This window comes from Colobus angolensis, unplaced genomic scaffold (genome assembly GCF_000951035.1).
Source record: "Colobus angolensis palliatus isolate OR3802 unplaced genomic scaffold, Cang.pa_1.0 Scaffold67, whole genome shotgun sequence".
Classification (NCBI taxonomy): Eukaryota; Metazoa; Chordata; class Mammalia; order Primates; family Cercopithecidae; genus Colobus; species Colobus angolensis.
The window spans coordinates 322,277-346,129 of NW_012120376.1; the positions used below are offsets into that span (position 1 = coordinate 322,277).

At 38.8% G+C, this 23,853-nt stretch overlaps 1 protein-coding gene across 1 annotated transcript; it reads right to left on the bottom strand.

Moving 5' to 3' along the window:
* Positions 1–8,783: 8,783 nt before the first annotated feature.
* Positions 8,784–12,506, bottom strand: LOC105500460 (ATP-dependent RNA helicase DDX18). The gene has a single exon (XM_011925961.1). The coding sequence runs from the start codon at positions 12,455–12,457 to the stop codon at positions 10,442–10,444; it is 2,016 nt and encodes a 671-aa protein (XP_011781351.1). The 5' UTR covers positions 12,458–12,506; the 3' UTR covers positions 8,784–10,441.
* Between the last annotated feature and the right edge of the window lie 11,347 nt (positions 12,507–23,853).

The following is a 23,853-nucleotide window of genomic DNA, read 5'->3' on the forward strand; positions in this document are numbered from 1 at the left end:
TGTAAAAGTGTTCCTATTTCTCCACATCCTCTCCAGCACCTGTTGTTTCCTGATTTTTTAATGATTGCCATTCTAACTGGTGTGAGATGGTATCTCATCGTGGTTTTGATTTGCATTTCTCTGATGGCGAGTGATGATGAGCATTTTCTCATGAAGATCACACATTTTCAAAAGACAATATTGTGAAGAATATTCTGTAGGAGAGCAAGGTACAAGACAGGAAGAAGGAATCCCCGTTGGGGAGATGCTGATACAAGAGCAGGTGTGAAGGGATGGTGGCTTATACTAGGGATGTGGTGAAAAGGACAAGTGGAGAAATGAACAATTATAGGTGATAGAGAGAACAGGACCAATAGATGGAGTGGAGATGGGGAGTAAAGTAGATAAAGGTTTAAGTTAAGTTATACATTTTTGGTTTGAGGAATTAAGTGGATGGTGGTACCTTTTGCTGGGATGGAAAGGCTGGTGGAAAATAAGACCAGGGAGAGCTGTGAGTGAGGAGTTTTTTTGACCATGTTATTTCTGCAACATCTAATTGAAGATGTCAAATTGGCCATTGGATGTACAGGTTCAAGGACTTAAATTTCACAACCAAGATTTGATTTGTCTCTTATCATCATGTAGATGAGATCTAAGTGGGTTTTGGACATAGCCCCAGTTCACTCCAACATTTAGACTTTAGGAGAAGAGGAATTATCAGCTCAGTGAGGTAAAAAGAGAACCAAAAAAAAATCTAATGTCATGAAAGCCAAAAAAGGGAGACATTTCAAGAAAGATGGAGCAGACAATTGTGTTGATTCTTGCTGAAAGAGGAGAAAGAAGTGACCTATAGATTTAGCAGCATGAAGATCATAGCAGAACAATCTTTTAGGTATGGTGTGGATTGAAGCATATTTGGAGTAGGTTAGGTATATGGAGGTAGAGATCTTAACTAGAAATAACTCTTCCAATAAGTTTATAGTCAAGGTAGGTTTTTTTTAAAAAAAAAAATTAGGAGATTAGGATTATGTTTGTACACTGATGACTGTGTGAAATAAAGTTCGGTATTTGGAAAACATAGTGAAGTATAACTTTTGTAGAAATACTTAGCAATTTAAAACACCACGTGATCCCTCTTAGTGGATTAATATTTTTATGGAAAGAAATTCCTCCTTTTCGAATGTGGAAAGTTTGTTAATTCGCAAACATGTTGAAGCCAAAGAATACATTGTGAGTATTGTACTTCAGGGGTGACATAGACGTCCAGTCTGAAGTAGTTTTTTTACACAAAGCAGAAAGAGTAAAAGGTTCTAGTACTTCTGAAAGTAATGAATGCAGAATTGTAGACAGTTTGAAAAGAAATAATATTTTCATAAGCAGAGAGTTAGGGAAGTATCTAATTCAAACCTTAGGAAAAGACACAAATCCAATTTATTTATTTTAAAAAATGAACATGTATGTTAGTCGTCTGGATCAAATAGGGAAGGCAAAAGTGAGTCACTATAGAAGTAGAGATTACAGGCAGGTCTAGAGGATGAAGACCAATTTCATGAAGCACTTGGGGAGTGGTGAATAGGGAAGTTCAAACATCTTGGTAGCATGACCAAAGGCAGGAAGACATGAGTAATACATGGGAGAGGAGAAGATAGTCAAGACTGACTGGGACAGGGACTATGAGGAGGTAAGAATATGAGGATTATTGGGGCAATATTCTATATGGTTTGAATGTTGAGGCAAGGAATTAATTTTGCAAAAATATGGTACAGTTGGAAGTTTTTGAACAGAATAATAGCCGTTAGTGTTTCCTTTTGATATTAAAATAAATATTCTGGCCTAGACTTTCTCTAAGGATTTCATAATATGAGGCTTTTAAGTGGTCAGGCCAACAAGTGTCTTAAAGAATATGAAAACTAAAACAATAATAATGACTATGTCCCTTTTTTTTTTGAGAATAATCATATGGCAGACACTGTGCTAGGTGGTTTACAGTTAGCAATCACATTAATCCTGTGAGGTAGGTGTTATTGTTCTCATTTTATAGACAAGAAGAAAGGCTCAGTGAGGCTTAATAGCTTGCTTAAAGCTGCATAAATAAACCAGTATGAAAATTTAGCTGACTCTGTCTAAGAAGCCAGAACCAAATATTTCTTGCTCTTGAGAATTTTATACTCTTGTTGGGCAGATAAAATCTCTCTGTATGAAATGTTTGTAACTCCCATACTATTTTTTTATTTGTATGTAACTTTGTATGGATTACCTGTGTTCTTACTAAATTATAACTGTGCAATGAATCCAGGCTTTTATACTTGGATTTTGGTAACAATGTGAAGTTTAAGATGGCAGTTTCTGTATGGAGTGGAGTTCTACTTAAAACATTAGCCCACTTGGCTGGAGTCCAGTCTTGTATAGATCTTTTCTTGTTCTCTGTTAATTCTGTGGTTCTGATAACAGAGAACCACCGTGCCCAGACCAAGCCACTGCTTCACAACACCAGGAGCATCATTCACACTATGGTTGACACAGTTGGCACTAGTTGTGCAGTTGATTGGCCCTGCTTCAGCTCTCCTATTGAGCTGAAATTAAACCCCTACAGACATTGAGGCCCAGATGGCCCAACCCAAGTGTGATGATTAATTTATGTGTCAACGTGGCTGGGCTAAGGGATGTCCAGATAGCTGGTAAAACATTATTGTTGGATGTGTCTGTGAGTGTGCTTCCAGAAGACATTAGCATTTGAATTGGTGGACTGAGTAAAGAAGATTAGCTTCACCAATGTTGAGTATCATGCCGTTCATTGCAGGCTCAAGATAGAACAAAAAGACAGGAGCAGGATGAATTCACGACTTTTCTTGAGCTGAAATATCTATCTTCTCCTGCTCTTGGACATCAGAGCTCCTGGGTCAGGGGTGTTCAGGCTCTGGGAGTTACACCAATGGTCTCCCCAACTTCTCTCTGTTTCCCCAGTTCTCAGGTCTTCTCAACTTAGAGTTATACCATTGGCTTCCCTAGTTTCCAGGACTTCAGACTCAGACTGAATTACGTCTCTGGTTTTCCTGGTTCTCTAGCCTCCAGATGGCAGATTGCAGGACTTTCCAACTTCCAAAGTTGCATGAGTTAACACCCATAATAAATCTCCTATTATAAATATACCTATTGGTTCTGTTTTTCTGGGGAACCCTATCTAATACTTCAAGTTTCACATCATCCTTTGGACCCTATATCATGGACTATTGACTCCATCTTTAAGGACCAGAGGACTCCTCTCTGGCCCATTCTTTCAGCATTTTATCCTTCCTTCATTCCTGAGCTACCAAGAGCCTAGTATGCCTTCCACCTGAACTTTGCGCAATGATTAGGAAAAGAATTTAAGAACCTGAGCAGTTCATTCAGAGGACATGTCAGAAACATGTGAAATTCATTAGAAAACACAGCAAAGAGATGTATTCATTCATTCACTTATTCACCCATCAAATACTATTGAGCATGTAGGGATAGGTCAAACAAGTCCAGCCTCACGGACGTGCAATGTGTGTAGTCATAGAGGGTCCCATGCTCAGAAGGACCCTGTGGTTGGTTTAACATGGTGTTGTCACCATCTTGAATTTCTTATAATTTTGTGGTTGAACATATGTTGTATAAGTGAAGTCTGATGGGACAACGGAGCATATGACTGAGCAGAGGGGACATACACAACATGTGTGTCTACCTCATTTCTTGCTTCTTCATTTTCCTATAGCATTTGTTGTTGGGAGCAAGCCCCCCAAAATCCGGCCATAAACTGGCCCCAAGATTGGCCACAAATAAAATCTCTGCAGCACTGTGACATGTCCATAATGGCCTAACGCCAAAGCTGGAAGGTTGTGGGTTTACGGGAATGAGGGCAAGGAATACCTGGCCTGCCCAGGGCGGAAAATCACTTAAAGGCATTCTTAAGCCACAAACAATAGCATGAGTGATTTATGCCTTAAGAGCATGTTCCTGCAGCAGTTAACTAGCCCAACCTATTCCTTTAATTCGGCCCATCCCTTCATTTCCCATAAGGGATACTTTTAGTTAATTTAATATCTATAGAAACAATGCTAATGACTGGTTTGCTGTTAATAAATATGTGGGTAAATCTCCGTTGGGGCTCTCAGCTCTGAAGGCTGTGAGACCCCTGATTTCCCACTTCACACCTCTATATTTCTGTGTGTGTGTCTTTAATTCCTCTAGCGCCCCGTGGTTAGGGTCTCCCCTACCGAGCTGGTCTCGGCAATTTGTGATGCCCATGAGTATTCAAATTCCAGTACATCCATGGTATGTAGGAATTCTGTGAGACTCAAAATGAGTACAAGGTAAGTGTGTTATGTCTAGGATGGAGTATGTGGTGGTACTGATGGCCCCAAGGGACAGCACTTTCTGTTTAATCCAGAATTTGCTTCAAACACAAAAAGGAGGCATTGGTATTCTAAGAAGTAGACAATCAAGGAACCCTATCAATATTCTTTCTTGGTTTTGTTGCACCACAAATAATGATATAGAAAGGGAGAGTTTCTTTTCCTTTCAATCATTCCATACTCATTAGATAGCATTGATAGAGTGAATATATATATATAAATGAACTAAAACAGTTGAGCTGGTTTTGTGCAGCATTTGTACTATTCTGTTAAGAATATACACATGTAAGTGTGAGCTACAAAATCCAAACCGTAATTTTGAGGATTCCACACAAGTTAAATGCACTTATATTTACATTTAGATCTGCCAATATATAACATAGAGATACATGACAAAAACTTATGCTAAAAGTTTACAGTTTAAACTTTTCTTAGGACAATATTAAGTAGCAAATGCACCATAGTAGGTCAAGAGAGAGAATGTGGAAAGGAACCACTTTATATTGTAATACACTTTCCTGCTTTTTGAAGCAAGGAGCTCTTCATTGTTGTTTTGTGTGGGTCCCGTGAATTATGTAGGTGGACATGGGGCCAGGCATTGTGTTGGGAAATGAGGACAGTGATGAACAAGTAGGACACAGACTCTGTCCTCATGGAGTTTACATTTGAGCACAGATAATTACATAAGGACCATTGCTATAAAAGGTACAAAAGGAAAGTACAGGATGCTATGAGAACACATAAATGAAAGAACCTATTTTGCTCGGTGTTGCTGATTGCCTACTCAACAGCTCTTCTCCCTTGCCAACAAAATTTACCTTGTTTAGAGACTAAAACTGCCAGATCCTGACTTTCCCAGCAGGTATGGAGTATGGGCATGTGGCTAAATCCTGTCCAGTGTTATTTGAGTGTAAGTCTGCTGGATATACGGACACTTTTGGAAAAGATTTTCCTCCCTGATAAAGAAAGAAACATGAAGAGAAAATCCTTCCCTTCTTTTCTACTTTAGCTATTGTTACATGAGGACCTGATGCCTGGAGCAGTGGTAGCCTTCTTGTGATTATGAAAGAAAGCCATGAAAATGGCAGAAAGCAGACCCAGGGCTCTAATGTAACTTTGAACCTCTGAGTCAATCCAGAGCTGTCTGTGTATGGACTTCTTGTTAGGTGATGAAACGTAAGTCCTCAGTGTTAAAGATAGCTTTGAGTATTCTGTTGTTTGCGGTCAAGACTTACTAATACATTGATCTAGTTTGGGTGATCAGAGAGGCTTCCCCTGAGGAGGTTGTATATACGCCAGAACAATGAGCAGAAATTACATTTTCAAAAATTGGGGAGAATAGAGTTCTAGGCAGACAGAATAAACATATTTGAAGCCCCTGAATCAGGAAGGTGCTTGATGTGTTCGAGAAGCTAAGATTCAGAGGTGTACGTGCTGGGGAACTAGAGCGGATGTTCAGCATTCTGTGTATCGGGTTCTAGGATACAGCAGCAGACAGACAACTCCACCCTTGTCCTGCTGGAGGTTGGTGATAAGCTTACTGCTTCTCTATAATGTGTCCAAGAAAGTTCAGACTCCAGCACTCAGGGTACCTATCAGCCTTCTCACAGCTCACTGGCAGCAAATGTTATCTTCGCATTTTTGTTGACAGTCCCACTTGCAGAAAGTGCATGCCTTGCCTGCATGTAGCTACTCTGAGTGGTAACACAAAGATTATCAGAATTTTTAGCAAACAGTAAACTCTTTGGCACATAACTTTTCTTGTCCTGATAAGTAAGCAACATGATGCAAGGGCAGCAGAGATCATTAAGTGTAAGATCCACAGAGGCGTGCTTCGGCAGACAGAGTTAAAAATATTTTTATGTAAGACTTGGATGATTCCCCAAATGATAAAAATAATGAGGAGGGCAAAGTCATCAGGAGTGGTTGTATAATTGCAGCTTTATGGTTAGAATCCACTCAGCTTCCATGACTAAGGTATGGCCTAGGTGTCTGATGGTTCCCACAGATAATGACATCTTCAGGAATAAAGCTATCAGAGCCATTATCATGATCATGTTTATCAACATCTCATCATAGTCATCAGATTTGGTGCCAGAAGCGGGAAAAGCTGTGTTTTACAAAACAGACATATACCTCCAAAGCCTGTTTAAACTGCAATTACACAACGGCAGTGATTTTCTGTAATTTGTGGGTGGAAGGAGATGAAACCCTGGGCTCTGCGTTGGAAACAGAAAAATAAAGAGAGAGAGAGAGACGAGAAGGAAATAGCATTTTAATTATGTTTTTAAAAAATTTATATAGCACCTTCAGCATTATAAAAACATCATCTCATTAATCCTCTTAATAGCCATATTAGTTAATCCCACAGTTGAAAGAAGAGGAAATTAAAGTAATGAGATGTCTAAGTGGCTTGTCCCCAGCATGAATGCACTAGAGACATCAGGGAAATAAAACTGGCACTATTAATTTGATGAGTGGCTCTCTCTCATCTTTTGGTTTTTAAACCTTGACAGAGATTGGACAGGAAATTAAAGATCATGCACTGGAGCCAAAAGCCACTGTTGGCCTCGCAATGTTGTGAATTAAGTAGAAAGACCCAGCACGATTCGGTCATGAAATAATCTGCTGGAAAGGAAGATTTTTGAAAGTATGCTAGATATTTCTGTGGATGTTAATGAAACTCCATTGGGAGTATCCAACTTAAGAACTTAAGCTAGAATGGACATTTACAGTCTTTCTGCATTGGCATTCTGTCTCTAGCTTTTTCTGTCTCTCATTTGTTCATTCAACAAATATTAGTTGAGTGCCTAATATTTGCCAGGCATAGCTCTAAACACTAGGAATATAGCAGTGACTCAACCAGCCAAGGCTCTTCGGCCCTCACCAAGCTGTCCTTCTGCAGAAAGGGAATCGGGCAATTAACAAGTAAAAAATAAATGACAAAGAGAATATCAGAGAATGATGCCTGCTGCTAAGGGAAACAGAACAAGGTAAAGGAAAGATGGTGAGTTGGGGTGTGAAGTTCCTTTGGTTAGGGTGATCAGGAAAGGATCTTTAAAAAGGGAAATAAAAGCAGAGACCTGGAGGAAAATTGGAGATAGATTCCTGGTGGGGAGTTCTGCAAGTACAAAGGCCCTGAGTTAGGAACAAGAAAAGCAGGAAGAAACCATGTGGCAGAATCATAAGGAGAAAGAGAGTGAGTGGTAGAAGATGCAGTTGGAGAGCCATTCATTCATTCATTCATGAAAGCTGAGAATTACAAGCCAGTTACTGCGTGAGGTGCTGCTTCAGAGGAAGGGTCTATGTCTTCCTTCTTTGGTTGGCTCTTGTACAAAATTCTCCAGGGTTATTTCATATAAAATGGAGGAGAGAAAATGTCCTGCTCAGTGGCAGTCTCTCTCCTGTTTCTTTTATGCCTGTTCTGCAGTGAGGCACTTAATGACCTTATTTTGCCTTAATGTACTTTCACAGGGAAAAAAAAAAACAAACAAACACATTATTCCATGCCTAATTTTAAGGTAGTTTATGAAATAGGAATGAATAATATAGGCACAGTTTGTTCCAGTGAGTTTCTAATAATCAAATGCTTCCTTGCTTGGTGTAGCCTGGCTTCCACACAGGGATTCTAATTGAGAGGAGTTTTGCAAAATCAGCATTTAGTATTCTGTGACACTGATTTGGCAAATACTTTGTTAGTATAATAGGCCTCAATATATAAAGTAATTTGAAGACTGGTTCTGAAAAGAAGCCCAGCCAATCTCTGTGTGAACGCTGACAGATGACACTGCCAAAGGTCTCATCCAGATGGAATCAGCAGGGATTTATGCATTTATGGACTCAGTATCAGCATATAAATCTAAACTACTCCAACAAATCCTAGATCAAAAGATACATATGCCTTTCTTTTGCTATGTCCAAAGCCTTGATTATACACTGAATTTTTGAAATAAAAAGGCCTACAAATCAAATATTATTTACTTCTCATTTTTATTCCTTTTTGGTTCAGGTTTTATGATCACTTGAGCCTATGGGGTAATGCTAGGTACATCTATATTATTTTAGCCTAGAACATGAAATAGTTGGCTAGGAGAAATTGAGAATGGTTAGCATAGTTGTTTGGTTAGCATAAGTGGTTGGCTGGCATAGTTGATTTGCAGATATCAGCATACACTTAATTATTATTTTTAAGTGCTACTTGAAAACTAATTATGTCTGTACTGTTGGAATTACAGGTGTGAGGAGGGTCACATAATTTAATTATATGACAAATTTGCTGATTTCGATCTTCTACTGACAGCGCCTTGAGTTGAGAAGCTATGCCTTCCTGCTGTTTTCTTCAGCATGTAATACAAATATGCACACTGTTTGTCCTTGACATATAGTAGGTGCTGACTAAATACTTGTTTTTTTTTTTTTTTTTTTTTACAACATTGAGGTAATTATTTAATGACACAGGAAAATAACATGTTATGAAACAAGCTGGGTTACAAGTAGTAGGTAGATGACTTCATTTTCGATAAAAAAATTAAAAAGCACCAACATGCATATAAAAATTAGATTATGTACAAAATACCAATAGTATTTACTTCTCCTCAGTAATTAAATATTTTTCCCTTTGTTTTTGTCTTTTAAAAAACATTATTCCTGAAAAACAAAATCAGAAAAACATGATCCTGGAGAGAGTTAGTAAACACCAGGAAATCAGGAACCCAAGAAGCTAAGCCAGGAGCTCAGCAGTCAAGGTTGGAAGCTCAGGACAGGTCCGACCAGGGTGATGGTGGCCAAGTCCAGAAATGGAAGATTGTTCTTTTCTTTTCCTACTGGAATGTTCTTTACCAAACAGTTTTCTCTACATTAGATGTTAGCGCACTAATTTAATGGGATCCTATGATTAACTGGCACAACAACAAAATGATGCTAGCAACTTTGGTTTTGAACTGCTAAAAAATGTACTATCTTGTAGTTATATACTACATAAAACACACGAATCAACTGCTCCTACAACAAAAACTCACCTGACTAAATCACTGACTTTGCTGTTTTTTTTCTAACTTTGTTCATTTTCAATCCTCACAGCAAATGTATTTTTTGTTTCAGGGCCGTATTTTTTCTCAGAAAGAAGCTAACATTAATGTGTGCTGGGCACTGTCTGATGGCCTGGCTCTAACTCCAAGTAAGTTGCCCTTGTCTTCTAAGTACTCTACAGAGTGCAAAGGCTTACCAAAATCCAAACCACCTTGAATTAAACAAATCTGAATGAGGAGCATCACCATTCTTTGTATGTGTGTTTTTCAAGTCTTTGCTATGCTACCAAATGAAAAAATGCAGTACATTACACCTCTATTGATGTAAATGAGGCTCAAACATCTCAATTCCATCCTCTTCCTACCTCCACCCGTCAAACGTTATAACTGCTTAGTGACACTTTATTCTAATTACAAACCATAGTTTTTGCTCCAAAACACGAAACACCTGAGAAAGGCCCATTGCTTTAAAATCAAGACTCTATAAAAGCAATGCCACCCTAATCCTAAGGTGCTTCTCAGGTATTTCCCAAAGCTCTCTGCTCTTTTACACTGCAGCATTCTCAGGAGGAGTCATTAGATACTGTCAAGGTCCAAGAAATAACGAAAAACAAAAAATAACCTGAGACTCTTTTCTGCACTGCCACCAGCTGCCCAGTATACTAGGTCACCTTTTACAGTGGTGAGCACGGCAATCCATGCCACAAAAGTCTTCACAAAACAAGAAGGTACAAAAAAAAGAATTATATTAAAACAGTAACATACATTTGTGTGTATGAGGGAGGGATATTTAAAATTAAAATATTATATAATCACAAGAAAGACCAGATATTCTTTGCTGCCCTTGGGCAACCAAGAAAATTAAAGCCTGTTTTATGTCCCAAAAATAAAAGAGAGACTCGATAGAAGTAACAGTGCTCAGCGCTTGCAACCCAAGTCAATTTATACTCTTGTTAGGTAAGTCCAAATTCTAAAGTCTACAAAAATCCTGTCAAATCAAGGGAAAAAAAAAACTTCATTTTAGGACAAAGTTACTAAAGATGAAAGAAAGGCATGTCATCAGTGAGAGAACTGCCTGCTGTCGGATGATTTCTTGCTAATGTGTTTAAAGATTTTGGACTTCTCAACTTTCTTGGTTTTCTGGTAGCCAAATCCACCACCACCTCCTCTCTTTCTCTGCTTGCCTTCATTGCTGTTGACGTTCAGATCAATGAAGGGAGGTACCTTGAAACCAAATGACAGAGCAACTTGAGGCAAGTTTAAGTTATTAACATTAAAGATCTGTTTCAGAGAATGGGAATCATAGGCTCGTATGTATGACTTATATGCTTCCTGGGATGACTTATGAAGAAAGTAGTTCTTTTCAATCAATTTCTCAAGCTGAGACTGAATGTCAGAAATTTTAGACCAGGAAAAGTCAAATTCACTTAATGGAACCTTGGATTGTTTCAAGTAGCGAAGAAAACCCAATTCTTCCGGGCGCAAAATAAGCAAGGCATGTCCTCTCCCATTTAGGCCTCTGGCTGTTCTACCCACACGATGAATATATTCCTTAGGGTCGTCCGGAGGGTCATACTGAACAATCCAGTCAACTTCGGGAATGTCTAGTCCTCTTGCTGCCACATCCGTACACAATAGTGTTCCCGAATCTGCATTGCAGAACTGGAAGAATGTGGTTGTACGCTTATTTTGCTTTTGCTTTCCATGAATGGCCAAGACGGGCAAATCAATGTAGTTCAGCAACTCATAGTGGTATTTCACAGACATACAAGACGAAAAGAAGACCATAAGCTTCTTCTTTCGGTTCTTCTTAAGGAATGTAAAGAGTAGAAGGAATCTCTTTTCAGAAGGACAAACAACGTATCCCTGCTCAAGACCATCCACTGTTGCATTAGCTTTATCATCATCAACACCAACATACAATGGCTCCTTTTTCAGAGAAATCCTTGCCAGGTCTTCAACTTTTCGAGTTTGGGTGGCAGAAAAGAGCATAGTCTGTCTACGTGTTGGCAAAAGTTTAATAATTTGTTTTAATTCCTCTTCAAACCCAACATCCAAGATACGATCAGCTTCATCAATAACCAGACACTGTAGGTTTTTATACATAAACCCCGGGGTATTCTGCATATGGTCTAGCAGACGGCCTGGTGTGGCCACAATGATGTTGATCCCATTAGCAAGTTTCTGTGCTTCAGCATATCTGTTACTCCCACCCATTATTAAGCCATAGGTATGCACGTGGTGAGTCATTAGCTCCTTAAGAACACCAAAAGTTTGCATGGCTAGTTCTCTGGTAGGTGAGAGAATAAGGACTCCCGTTCCATTCCTGGGCATGAACTTTAACTTGACAATGAGTTCAACTGCAGGGATGAGAAAAGCCAGGGTTTTACCACTGCCTGTTTTTGCAGCTGCCAGAAGATCCCTGCCTTCCAGAAGTGGTCTGATACTTTTATGCTGAATTTCAGTCATGTTTGTAAAACCCATTTCTTTTATTGCCTTCAGAGTGTTTTCATTGACAAGATTACATAGAGAAGCAAACGAAGTATCCTCAAAAGCTCCTGTCAGTCCCAGGGGCAGGCTGGGCACCTCACTGTCATCTTCATCATTATCTGGCTTCTCCATGTTATTTTCTGTTTCTTTAGGAGTCTTGGCATTTTCTTCTTCAGATTCCCCTTTGTTTTCAGTTTTTGCTTTTTTTGCATCAGGTCCAGCATCATTCACTGTTTTTCTCTTTTTCTTCTTCTTCTTCTTCTTTTTTGATTCTGAATTGGGAGACTGCATTGCTGCTTCTCCATTGGTTAATACAGTGGATTTCTGGGGAGATTTTTTAACTTTTATATTTTCCACTACTTCTTGAGACACGTCTCCATTTTGAGTTTCTGATAAGCCCACATTCACACAATGTTTTGATTTTTTAACCTTTCCACCTCCCATTGTTTCTTCAGATACATCTCCATTTTGAGTTTCTGATAGGGTCAGATTTGAGGCCCCCTGGAACTTTAGGTTCCGCTGCCGCAATTTGAGGTTCCGCTTCTCGATCTTCTTACGCAGGAGTTTCATCGGCAGGTGAGACATGCTGTCCAAGAAGTGCCTAGAACAAGGCGCCACACGATACAGCTATTCAGTTCTCTAGAACAAGCGCCACACGGTACAGCTACTCAGTTCTCCTAAATACTTGTTGAATGAGTAAAATATGAATAAAAATAGAAACTATAGTGAGTTCATTATAACTAAGACAATTTATGCTTTGTATAAGCTAAGCCAATTAAAACATTTCATATATATTCACTTGTAGAATGTCACTTTCTTATTACAAATGGCTTTATATGTATATAATAATTTTACGAGCACATAACTGTGATGATGTTATAATGCTGTTTTCTTTGTTCGACCAGTCTTTCAGCTCTCCAGGCTTCTACCCCTATCTCCAACTCATGTTAATAACCTACTAATGTGTCTAATTAAGAGCATGGACATAAGAGGCAATATTCTTCTCATCCCAGTACCATCACTTATAACCTGTGTGACTTTGAAAAAGTTTTGTAAATTTTCTGTGACTCAGTTTCTTCATCTGTAAAATGAAGATCATATAACCTACCTCAAAGAGTTATGAGAATTGAATGAACTAATATATGACAAGCTCTTAGAAGAATGCTTACTTGCTCGTATGCATGTATACCACTAACTATAGGTAGGAGGCTTTAGTTCCTTACCACTTGGGTCTCTCTGTAGGGCTGCTCACCATATGGCAGCTAACTTCTCCCAGGGCGAGTGATCTCAGAGAGAGAGGAGAGGAGACTGCCAGGCCTTTTATGACTTAGTCTCCAAAATATCATGCTTTGTAACACTGTAGCTTTAAATATGTTTATATTAATATTTTAAATGGCTATATTATATTTTAAATAAAATATAGGTTGATGCAACAGTAATTACTTTTAATGGCAAACACTGCAATTACTCTTGCACCAATCTAATAACTTCAGAGTTTTTAATCTTGATTAAAAGGTAACTGCTTGTTCATATATGTATTCACAAACAGCTTTACCAAGATTTGTTTTATTTCTTAAAAAGCAACACTTTAATCTATCTGCAACTCATTACTATTTATGACAAATATCCTAATTTTATTTGTTCTTAATGGTTAGACAGTTACCTAGCTGAAATAATTTTATAATCTTATTTCTTCAAATTTGGATCTTTATCAATCATCACTATTACATATAAGTCCCTCCAATCTCAATGGCCTAACATAATAAAAGATTATTTGCTAAACTAGTGTAGGTATTTCTGGGCAGGAAGGTCTTCTGGCTTGCTTCTTCCAAACAGTGGTTTGGGGACCTGATTTCTTTCATCTGTGGGCTCTCCATCTTCAATACAGTGCTTCTAGGATGGCCCTGGTAGTCATCACCATTCTAACTAGTTAGCCAGAAGTGGAAAAGTGCATGGAGAATCAGGTATGTAAGACTTTTATGGGACAAGTCTGAAGGTGGTATACAATGTTTCTGTGCTTGTTTCATAAGCCAGAGCTCAGATGCGTGGCCACTCAGTGACAAGGGAGGATGGGAAATATATTCAAATTGGTGTCACCGATCTGTTTGTCAGTTTCTATGCTAGTGTCATATTGGTTTGATGGTATGTTTTAATATTTCTCAAAGTCCCCCTTACTGGTTTTCTTTTTACATTTTCCTTCTAAAGTTTGAATACATTTTATCAAATTTCAAAATCAAAGTCAAATAGCCACAACAAAACTCCTTGTTGACATTTTCATTGAAAATGTATTAAATTTAATATTGTTTGTAGGAAAGGTGATATTCCTATGTTGCTGTCTTCCCAACCAAGAACATGTACCTTTTCTTTTGTTAAGGTATAGTTTTATGAGCTTCCTCAAGATTGAAATTATAGAAGAAACTAGAAAAAATAGAAAGGTTCACAGCTGAGCCGTTTTTTCTTTATAAATTAAGTTATATTGTACTTACTATGAAATGGACAGATCTTAAATACACAATTAGATGTCTTTGGACAAGTTTATACATCCCTATTAAGATATAGAATATTACCATCACCCCAGAAGCTTCCCTTGTGAGTCTTCTAATGAATCCCCACAACAAAGGTTACTATTGTTCTGATTTTCAGCACTATAGTTTTAGTGGTACTTGTTCTTGAACTTCATATAAGTGAAATTGTATGTTTTTTTTTCTGTGTAAACCTTTTTTTTGTTTCATGTGGCAATTCACCTGTATTGCTACATTGATCAATTTGTCCATTTGTATTACTGAGTAGTATTCCATTGCATGGATATACCATAATTTGTTTATTCACGTTTTGAATAACATTTGGGTTGTTTCAGTTTATTGCTATTATGCTTAAAGCTACTATGCACATTGACGTGCAAGTCTTTGTGTGGACATATGTATTTATTTCTCTTGAGTATATATTTAGAGGTGGAATTCCTAGGTCATAGCATAGGTGTATATTTAACTTTATAAGAAACTGACAACAGTTTTCTCAATTAGTCAGCCATGTTTTACACTCCCACTGGCAATGTATCCTCCACATTAATAACTGTCACACATTACATCCTCAGAGACACTTGATGTTGTTGGTCTTTTGTTTTAGGCATTTGAGTGGATGTATAGTTTCTCATGTTTTAAAAATATCAAGTTTAGTGTAGTATAATTTACATAAAATGCAATCATTTTCAGTCTGCAGTTCACTGGAGTCTCACAAGTATATACATTCATACAACAAGCCCAGAGTCAAAATATAAAACACGTCTGTTACCCCAAAATATAAAACATGCCCATTATCCCTTATGCCCTTTCCATTCAATTCCCACCCCTCATCCCCACTCCAGGCAACTACTGATTTGCTTTCAGTCACTGTAGATTGGTCTTTCCAGCAATTTCATGTAAATAGATAAAGTCCTCTTTTGTGTCTAGCTTTTTTACCTGACATAATGTTTATGAGATTTATCTATAACATTGTGCATATTAGTAATTTGTTTCTTTTTATTGCCAAGTAGTATTCTATTATATGAATATACCATAATTCACCTGTTGATGAATATTTGGGATGTTTCTAGTTTCTGGCTATTGTGAATAAAGCTGCTGTGAGCATTTGTGTACAAGTCTTTATATGAATACATGCTTCCACTTTTCTTGGGTAAATACCTAGATGTTAAATTGCTATACTGTATAGCAAGGGTATGTTTGCCATTTGGATCAAATTATCCAGACGGGGAATCATATAGTTGTTGCTCAGTTCTAACTTTGCAATTCTCCCTTCCAGTTTGCATAAGGCTCGGCTCTACTTTATGTCTCAATTTTCAGGTCATAGTTGACTTTAGAATTATTCATCAAAACCTTATATGGGTATGCTAATCAAACACAATTGTTAGGAATTCATCCAAAAGCCATTTAGGGTTTTTTTTTTTTTTTTCTCTCCACTCTCTTCTTACATTTTATTCAAGGTAGGAAAGTTCTTCCCCTGCCTCTGTTTGAAATTTCTTTCCTGATCATTTTCATTTAACGGAACATCCTATGCTCAATTTAAATGGCAAAGAAGAGTCTCAAATCTTGCTACTTAGAAGGTCCAGTCTCGGCCGGGTGCGGTGGCTCAAGCCTGTAATCCCAGCACTTTGGGAGGCCGAGACGGGCGGATCACGAGGTCATGAGATCAAGACCATCCTGGCTAACCCGGTGAAACCCCGTCTCTACTAAAAAAAATACAAAAAACTAGCCGGGCGAGGTGGCGAGCACCTGTAGTCCCAGCTACTCGGGAGGCTGAGGCAGGAGAATGGCGTAAACCAGGGAGGCGGAGCTTGCAGTGAGCTGAGATCTGGCCACTGCACTCCAGGCTGGGTGACAGAGCGAGACTCTGCCTCAGAAAAAAAAAAAAAGGTCCAGTCTCATGTACAAAGCTTTCAACTTCATTCAAAGTTATTGCTGCTTCCTATGAAGGGGACAGTTCATCAGGGGTATCAGGGGTCCCCCATGTTTCTGCATATTTCACTGGAGAGCACTGACTTTCCTTGGTTCTGTAACATCTTTTCAAGGATATGCGTGTAGTGAACAGCCTCAGAAGACAAAGATAGTGTCTCCCTCAGGAATAAAGAGCAGACTGCTTACTGTCCAGTATAATAAAGATAATGTCTCCCTCTGGAGAAAAGGGTAGGCATGTTTATTACCCATGAAAAAACATTTGGTTTCCCTAAACATAGAGTTCCTCTCCCATTGCACAATCCACTGCATGTACAGGTAAAATGTGGCCCTCTTTGCATTGCCCAGTGGAAATTAAGGTTCAGGAAACCAGCATAAAAATGCTAATACTCTGATCTCTACTATTGCTGTGAGTAATAAACTGTCCTTTGTCTCTGGCTTGGGAATCTTGTTTCCTACCAATATCCATGAAACTATAGAAGGCTAACTTGCAAACAGGGTAAAATCTCAGACCCTTCATAGTTCTTGACACATTTTTCCCTGGGAAAGAGCTTCTGCCTAGGGAAAGAAATAGCAGTGGCCTTTTTACCAGTTCTATGTCCTCTTTTATTCATTGGCTACTTTCTTCTATTGGCTATTCTCCAGGTCCTAAAGCCTTAGGGGAATGGGCAGTGGGAAGATGGAGAGGTAAAGGAAAAGAATATTCTCACCTAACACTGTCAAAAGTTGGTCTGTCCCTCTCTGGGAGACTGACATATGGTTGAATTACTTTTGCAGGCCCTTTAAAGAACCTGTTGCTAGACATCTCTTCCTGAAAGTTCCCCTAATTCTGATGAATGCATCTCTCAACAGAATGACACCATTTTTTCTTTCACGGCCCATAAGAACCCTGTGGTTCATCTTTAGCCTCCATCTGCTGCATCCCTATCTCCCATTCTGAGGGCCCTGCTGAACGGAGCCTGATTCAACTTCACACTGCCGATCTTGTGTATATGGTCTATGTCTGATCCTCAGGAGACACTTGCACATCTTTGCTGTGGAAAATCTGAGGCATGCAGCCTAAGCCCAAAACCAGCTCCTCTCATTCTGCTCCTGCAGGAGTCAGACTCCAATGCTGAGTGTCCTCCATCTGCTCTCTCAGGTAATCCTGTTGAAACTCCCTTTCCTAGGCTTAGGAAAAAGATCAGACACCACCTACCTCTACCCTTTGAGGGAAGGAAAGGAGGGGAAAAAGCACACAGCAATGCTCTAAGAAACAGTTTTCAAAAATTCTGATTTCTTACCCCTTTATAAGTACTGGGTTTTGTAATTTCCTTTTTTCTGTGGTTTTTTCTTTTTAAAATTTACATATAATAATTGTATATATATATGGGGTACATAGTGATGTTTTGATACATATAATGTATAGTGATCAGATCGGGGTAATTAGCATGTCTATCATCTCAAACATTTGTCATTTTTTTATGTTGGGAACATTCAATATCCTTCTAGCTATCTGGAACTATGTATTTGTTGTGGGAAGTCAGGGATCCTGAATGGAGGGACCAGCTGAAGCCGTGGCAGAAGAACATAAATTGTGAAGATTTCATGGACATTTATTCCCCAAATTAATACTTTTATGATTTCTTACACCTGTCTTTACTGTAATCTCTGAACATAAATTGTGAAGATTTCATGGACACTTATCACTTCCCCAATGAATATCCTTGTGATTTCCTATGCCTGTCTTTACTTTAATCTCTTAATCCCCTCATCTTCTTTTTAGCTGAGGAGGATGAATGTCACCTCAGGACCCTGTGATTGTATCAACTGCACAAATTGTTTGTAGAGCATGTGTGTTTGAACATGAAATCTGGGCATATTTTTTTTTTTTGAGATGGAGTCTCGCTCTGTTGCCCAGGTTGGAGTGCAGTGGCGCGATCTCGGCTGACTGCAAGCTCCGCCTCCCGGGTTCACGCCATTCTCCTGCCTCAGCCTCCCCAGTAGCTGGGACTACAGGCACCCGCCACCACACCTGGCTAATTTTTTGTATTTTTAGTAGAGATGGAGTTTCACCGTGTTAGCCAGGATGGTCTTGATCTCCTGACCTCGTGATCTGCCGGCCTCAGCCTCCCAAAGTGCTGGGATTACAGGTGTGAGCCACCGCCTCTGGCAGAAATCTGGGCATCTTAAAAAAGAACAGGATAGGCCGGGCGTGGTGGCTTAATCCTCGTACTCCCATTGTATGTAGGAAGTAACTAATTTGCACAATCCTCGTACTCCCATTGTATGTAGGAAGTAACTAATTTGCACAATCCTCGTACTCCCATTGTATGTAGGAAGTAACTAATTTGCTTTTGACGTTTCTGGCTCATAGGAGGAAGGAACTTGCCTTGTCTCAGATGAGACTTTGGACTTGGACTTATGAGTTAATGCTGGAATGAGTTAAGACTTTGGGGCTGGGCATGATGGCTCATGCTTGTAATCCCAGCCCGGGAGGCCGAGGCAGGAGGACCACCTGAGGTCAGAAATTTGAGACCAGCCTGGTCAACATGGTGAAACCCCATCTCCACCAAAAATATAAAAATTAGCCAGGTGTGTTGGTGTGCGACTCCCAGAGACTGAGGCAGGAGAATCATTTGAACCCAGGAGGTGAAGGCTGCAGTGAGCCAACATCACACCACTGCACTCCAGCCTGGGCAACAGAGGGACACCCTGCCACCAAAAAAAAAAAAAAAAAAAAAAACCTTAGGGTGCTGTTGGAAAGGCACGATTGTGTTTTGAAATGTGAGGTCATGAGATTTGGGAGGGGCCAGAGGCAGAATGATATGGTTTGACTCTGTCCCCACACAAATCTCATCTTGAATTGTAGTTCCCATAATCACCACATGTCATAGAAGGGACTCCGTGGGAGCCATTGATAATTTCATCATGGGGATGTTTACCCTCATGCTCTTCTTGTGAGAGTGAGTGAGTTCTCACAAGATCTGATAGTTTTATAAGGGGCTTTTCCCCCTGTTTCTGGGCACTTCTCCTTGCTGCCGCCATGTGAAGAAGGACACGTATGCTTCCCCAGCCATGCTGACCTGTGAGTGAATTAAATCTTTCCTTTATTAATTACCCAGTCTCAGGTATGTCTTTATTAACAGCTTGAGAATGGACTAATACACCAAGTCAGGTCAAACTTATCCCACTCATAGACAACCCAAATCATATGTTCAACTGATAGGCATTCTATTATTTAACCCTGCTGATGAAGAGCAAATGGCCTACAACAGGTGAGAGGAATAATTAGCCACCATCCCCAAAATATACAACAAGGACATTTTTAAAGGTAGTTCATATTGTGGACAGATCTCATGCAATTGTACCACTGTATCATTACATATTGTTTCTATAATAAACCACTTTTTAAAAGATGCTAAATAAAAAAAAACTAGGCATCTTTTTGTTTCTGGATAAGAACAGAAAATTTTTGATAATTCTAAATCCCCTTATTAACAAAGTAATTTTTATTAGCATATATTACTGTTGGCTTAGGGGAAATTGTGGCTTTTAAAAGTGATACAAAACAATCATCCTTTTCAACATAACTAGGGATAAAGATCAGGCTAAGGGTGAAGTGAGAAAATGAGAATATCAGTTTTGCTAATCCTTTAAAAAATTTTTTTCCTTCTCTATTATTTCCCTATGGTTCTCTATCTTGTAACAAATCTACCTTGCAGATTGATTTAAAAGAAAGATAGCTTCGAAAATGTTCTTATATATTTGCAGATGTTTGATTTGTATCTTCCTGTTTAACTTTTTTTCTCCAGCTAAAAGCCTTCTTATCATAAGGGGCAGCAGTAATATGAAGAACTATGGGTAAAACTAGTATATTTATTATTATTATCTAAACCAACAAGCATTTCTCAAAACATAAGGGTTGCATTCTCCGATTAATGTTTTGGACAGATTGCTTGCCAGTACAGCATTCTTTTTTCCTGTCTCCCTGAAGAGCCTACAAACAAGGTTTTTTTCCTGAGGAGCTGACGATCAAAGTTATGCAGGCATTTCTAAAATGGTGAAGTGTATTTTTAATATGTATTTTCTCCTTGAAGAAAGGGATGATCCTTTTGTTGTTTTGGGGTTTTTTCTCCTTGAAAAGATAGCTCCTTCTCTGGTATTCTGTAAGGGTCACTTAAGACCAAGTTGCTTCAGGTTATCTTCCACTTTCATGCAGATTTATTGGCAGTTTTGTTTGCTTGTCCAGAAAGAGATTTTGTTATCTGCTCTAAGGCTGACTTTGAAATGAAAGCTAATCACATAAGCAAAAATAGTCAGCTATACTCATTGGCTAAATCCAATACATTGTTGATTTCCCTGCTGCTCAGCCTGACTCTAAAACAATCAAGGGCAGACATACTCAAGAGGTATTGCTTGCCTGTGTGTGTGTGTCTGAGAAACAGACTCTTAGAACAATTGCAAAATGCAGAACAAAGCTTAAGATACAGAATTTTGGTGATAGCAATAAAGAGTGGATCTATAGAATTAAAAGATGCCAAATTATATCAGTGCAGTAATGCAAATTGAACAGTCACTTGGAAAAGTTTGGCAATTTCTTAAAAAGTTACACATATACCACCACTGAATTCAGCCATTCCACTCTTTTCTCTGTCATTCTCATTTTATAATAAAAACCTCTGGCTTCTGGGAATTACTATGAAAAACACCTGCAAAGACAACAGTTATTTTGAAATGCAAAAATTTCAGGCATGCATATAATCTCCAAAACCTTCTAAGTTTATTTCTTAATATTTTGCAGTGAGGGCTGATGTTCAAAATTAGGTACTACAGATTACTAAAAATCTCCTAAAGGTTCAATTTGAAAACTGGGTAATTGATTTTTATTTCCTCTTTTGTAAAGAGACTAAGGATCAGAGCAGCTGCCCACCTGAAGTCACATGACTGGTAAATTGTGGGCACAGGATTTAAATTAAAGTCTGTGTGACTCAAACTTGTGTTCTCTGCAACCATTTAGGTAAACCATACGTGTTAAAAAATAAAAAGAAACTGATATATCTCAGAAAAGTTTTAAGCTACATGGCTATGCACAAAAGAAATTCTTTCCTGATAATCAGAAAATTTAACTCATCATGTTATTACAGTCACCAAGGGTCCTTTTTAGCAATTATGGTACAGAGCCCACAGAGAAACCACATTTTCAAAAATGAATGGGGCTATAATTTGGAGTCAGAACACTTTATCAACAAAAGAGATGTCTGAAGAGGGAAACAAACTAAGCCTCCCAAAGCACCTATAGTAGATATAATTAAGAAAGAGATATAGCCATAATTTTTTTGTAATTTTTCTCAAAAGATTAATCACAATAGTAAAAGTCTCTCAAGTACCTACGTATGCCCGAAATCATGTTAAATCATGTACATGGAGGATCTCGTTAAATCCTCACTTGAATTTTATGCATGAAGAACACTCTTCCATTTTACATTAAGACTCCATTTTACATTAAGACTCCATTTCACAAATGGGGAAACTGGAACTTAATAGTTGAATCTCACCTGTTGGGACTCAGCAAACAATATTCCAAAGCATGGCACCTTGGCATGTGGAGTACTTTGAACTGAAGGACATTAGAAGGACCTCAGAAGCAGTTTCTCTTGCCCTCCTATCACCCACTCCTTTTTCTCCCCTGATGTGAGTCACAGAATCCAGAATTCCTCTTCCACATGGTGTATCACAGAAACTAGAACCTCTCTCCTCCAAAGCAAGCCATAAAACCTAGAAAGGTCACTCTCTCCCTTATCTCTTCTCTTTTGAAGACCCTTATTCCGTGGGGGTCCTGTCCCATACCTGGGAGGGAGGAATGTTATACAGAGGCCCAGAAGAATCTGAACAGACAGGCCTTGCTGGGTTTCCTCCTTCAGCTATGATCTATTAGATCATACCTTTTTGTCCAATCACACTTCTACATGGCTGCCCATTCTTCATCAAACCAAAACATAAAAATAAATAATTTTTCCTCTGAGTCTTTGGGTCTTTATTTCTGAAGCCTCCTGTGTTACATAAAACTTTGATTAAATAAATCTGTTATGTTCTTCTCTTGCTAACCAGTCTTTTGTTACAAAAGTGTCAGCTGTGGACCCTTATGATGGGTGAGAAAAGGTATCATACCTTTCTGCCCCTGCACACCCGAAGTCATGTACTGGTACATAGCGGGCCAGGGTTTGACTTCAGAGCCTTCTCTCAATCAAAAATTCACCAAAGGAATTTAGCTGCAACATGGTCAACTAATAACATTTTCCTTCACAAAAGATCATTATTTTCACAGTGAGACTTCTTGTTACTAACACTGTAGCACCAAGGTGCGTGCTAAAAATGAAATAAAAATGTTTGTTTCAAGAATAGCTGTGCCCATCTACCTTTTCTTCCCCAACTGAAATTGGAGTACTGGCGCATTTTGTGCATAAATGGGAGCTGGCAAACAGAGCTCGGTTTTGAGAAAAAATACAGGTCAGACATAGGCTGTTCAGTAATTGAAAGAGAAGAGACCGTAGATACTGCAACCAGAAACTTTTCAAAGAAAGCAGAGTACCTCAGTCATTTCCATATAAAAGACACAGGAGATGAGATTCAATAGCTTTTATTCTTCTTTGGAGAAAATGAATGCAGCTTCCACCAGCTGATAAAAATATGAGCGAGGGAGTAGGGGCCCCTGTGCATCTTCCAGGCAGAAAATAGGTCTGTAACCTGCTTTGTATTTGAGGTCTTCCCATGTCATGCAGTATGTCTAGAAGATGATGTCACTGGCCTCCAGAGCAAAAGCAACCAAGGGCCCTGGTAGCGTTGCATGGCATGGATGGGTCATTTGTGTCCTCTGAATTTGCATAACTGAGGTGCAGGCCAAATTCTCAGCTTGGTATTCATTTTGCTGGGTAAGTAGGGCCCAGCTGACAAAGTTTGGAAGCTTCCAAGTTACTAAGGCAAAAGACTGGGGCAAGAAGCCACGTAACACAGGGCTTCTGTGAGCTCAAGTCCCTACCTTTGTGGATTTGTATCCCAGCTCCCTCTCTTTGAGGATGTTAATGTTGAGAAGGTCTTTTTGTTGTTGTTCTTCTTCTTTAAATTAAAGTTGGATGTATTAAAATATATAAAGCAATCAGAATATTAGACAATTCATTTTAGCTTCACATACATGCATGCATATACACACATACATTCCAGCCCAATCCATTTAAACATTCTTAGTGTACTTCCAGATTTTCAAAAAAGGAATAAGCCTTATATGACAGGCCCTGTGTAAGAGCTTAACTTGCTTACCCCTAACTGTCAACTAATCATATCAGCCACAGTTCCCCATTCTGCCCTCTCTCCAGGCTGCCTCATACTATTTTAGTTAGAAATAACACACAAAAAATGGTATTTCTCCACCTTAGAGTCTTTTTCTTACCATGTCCCTAGACATGGAGTGTTTATTACAGTTTGGCACCTCTAACTTTCTGGGCATATTTGTTTATTAGAGCTGGTATTTATTAAGCACTTGCTATATGCTAGGTG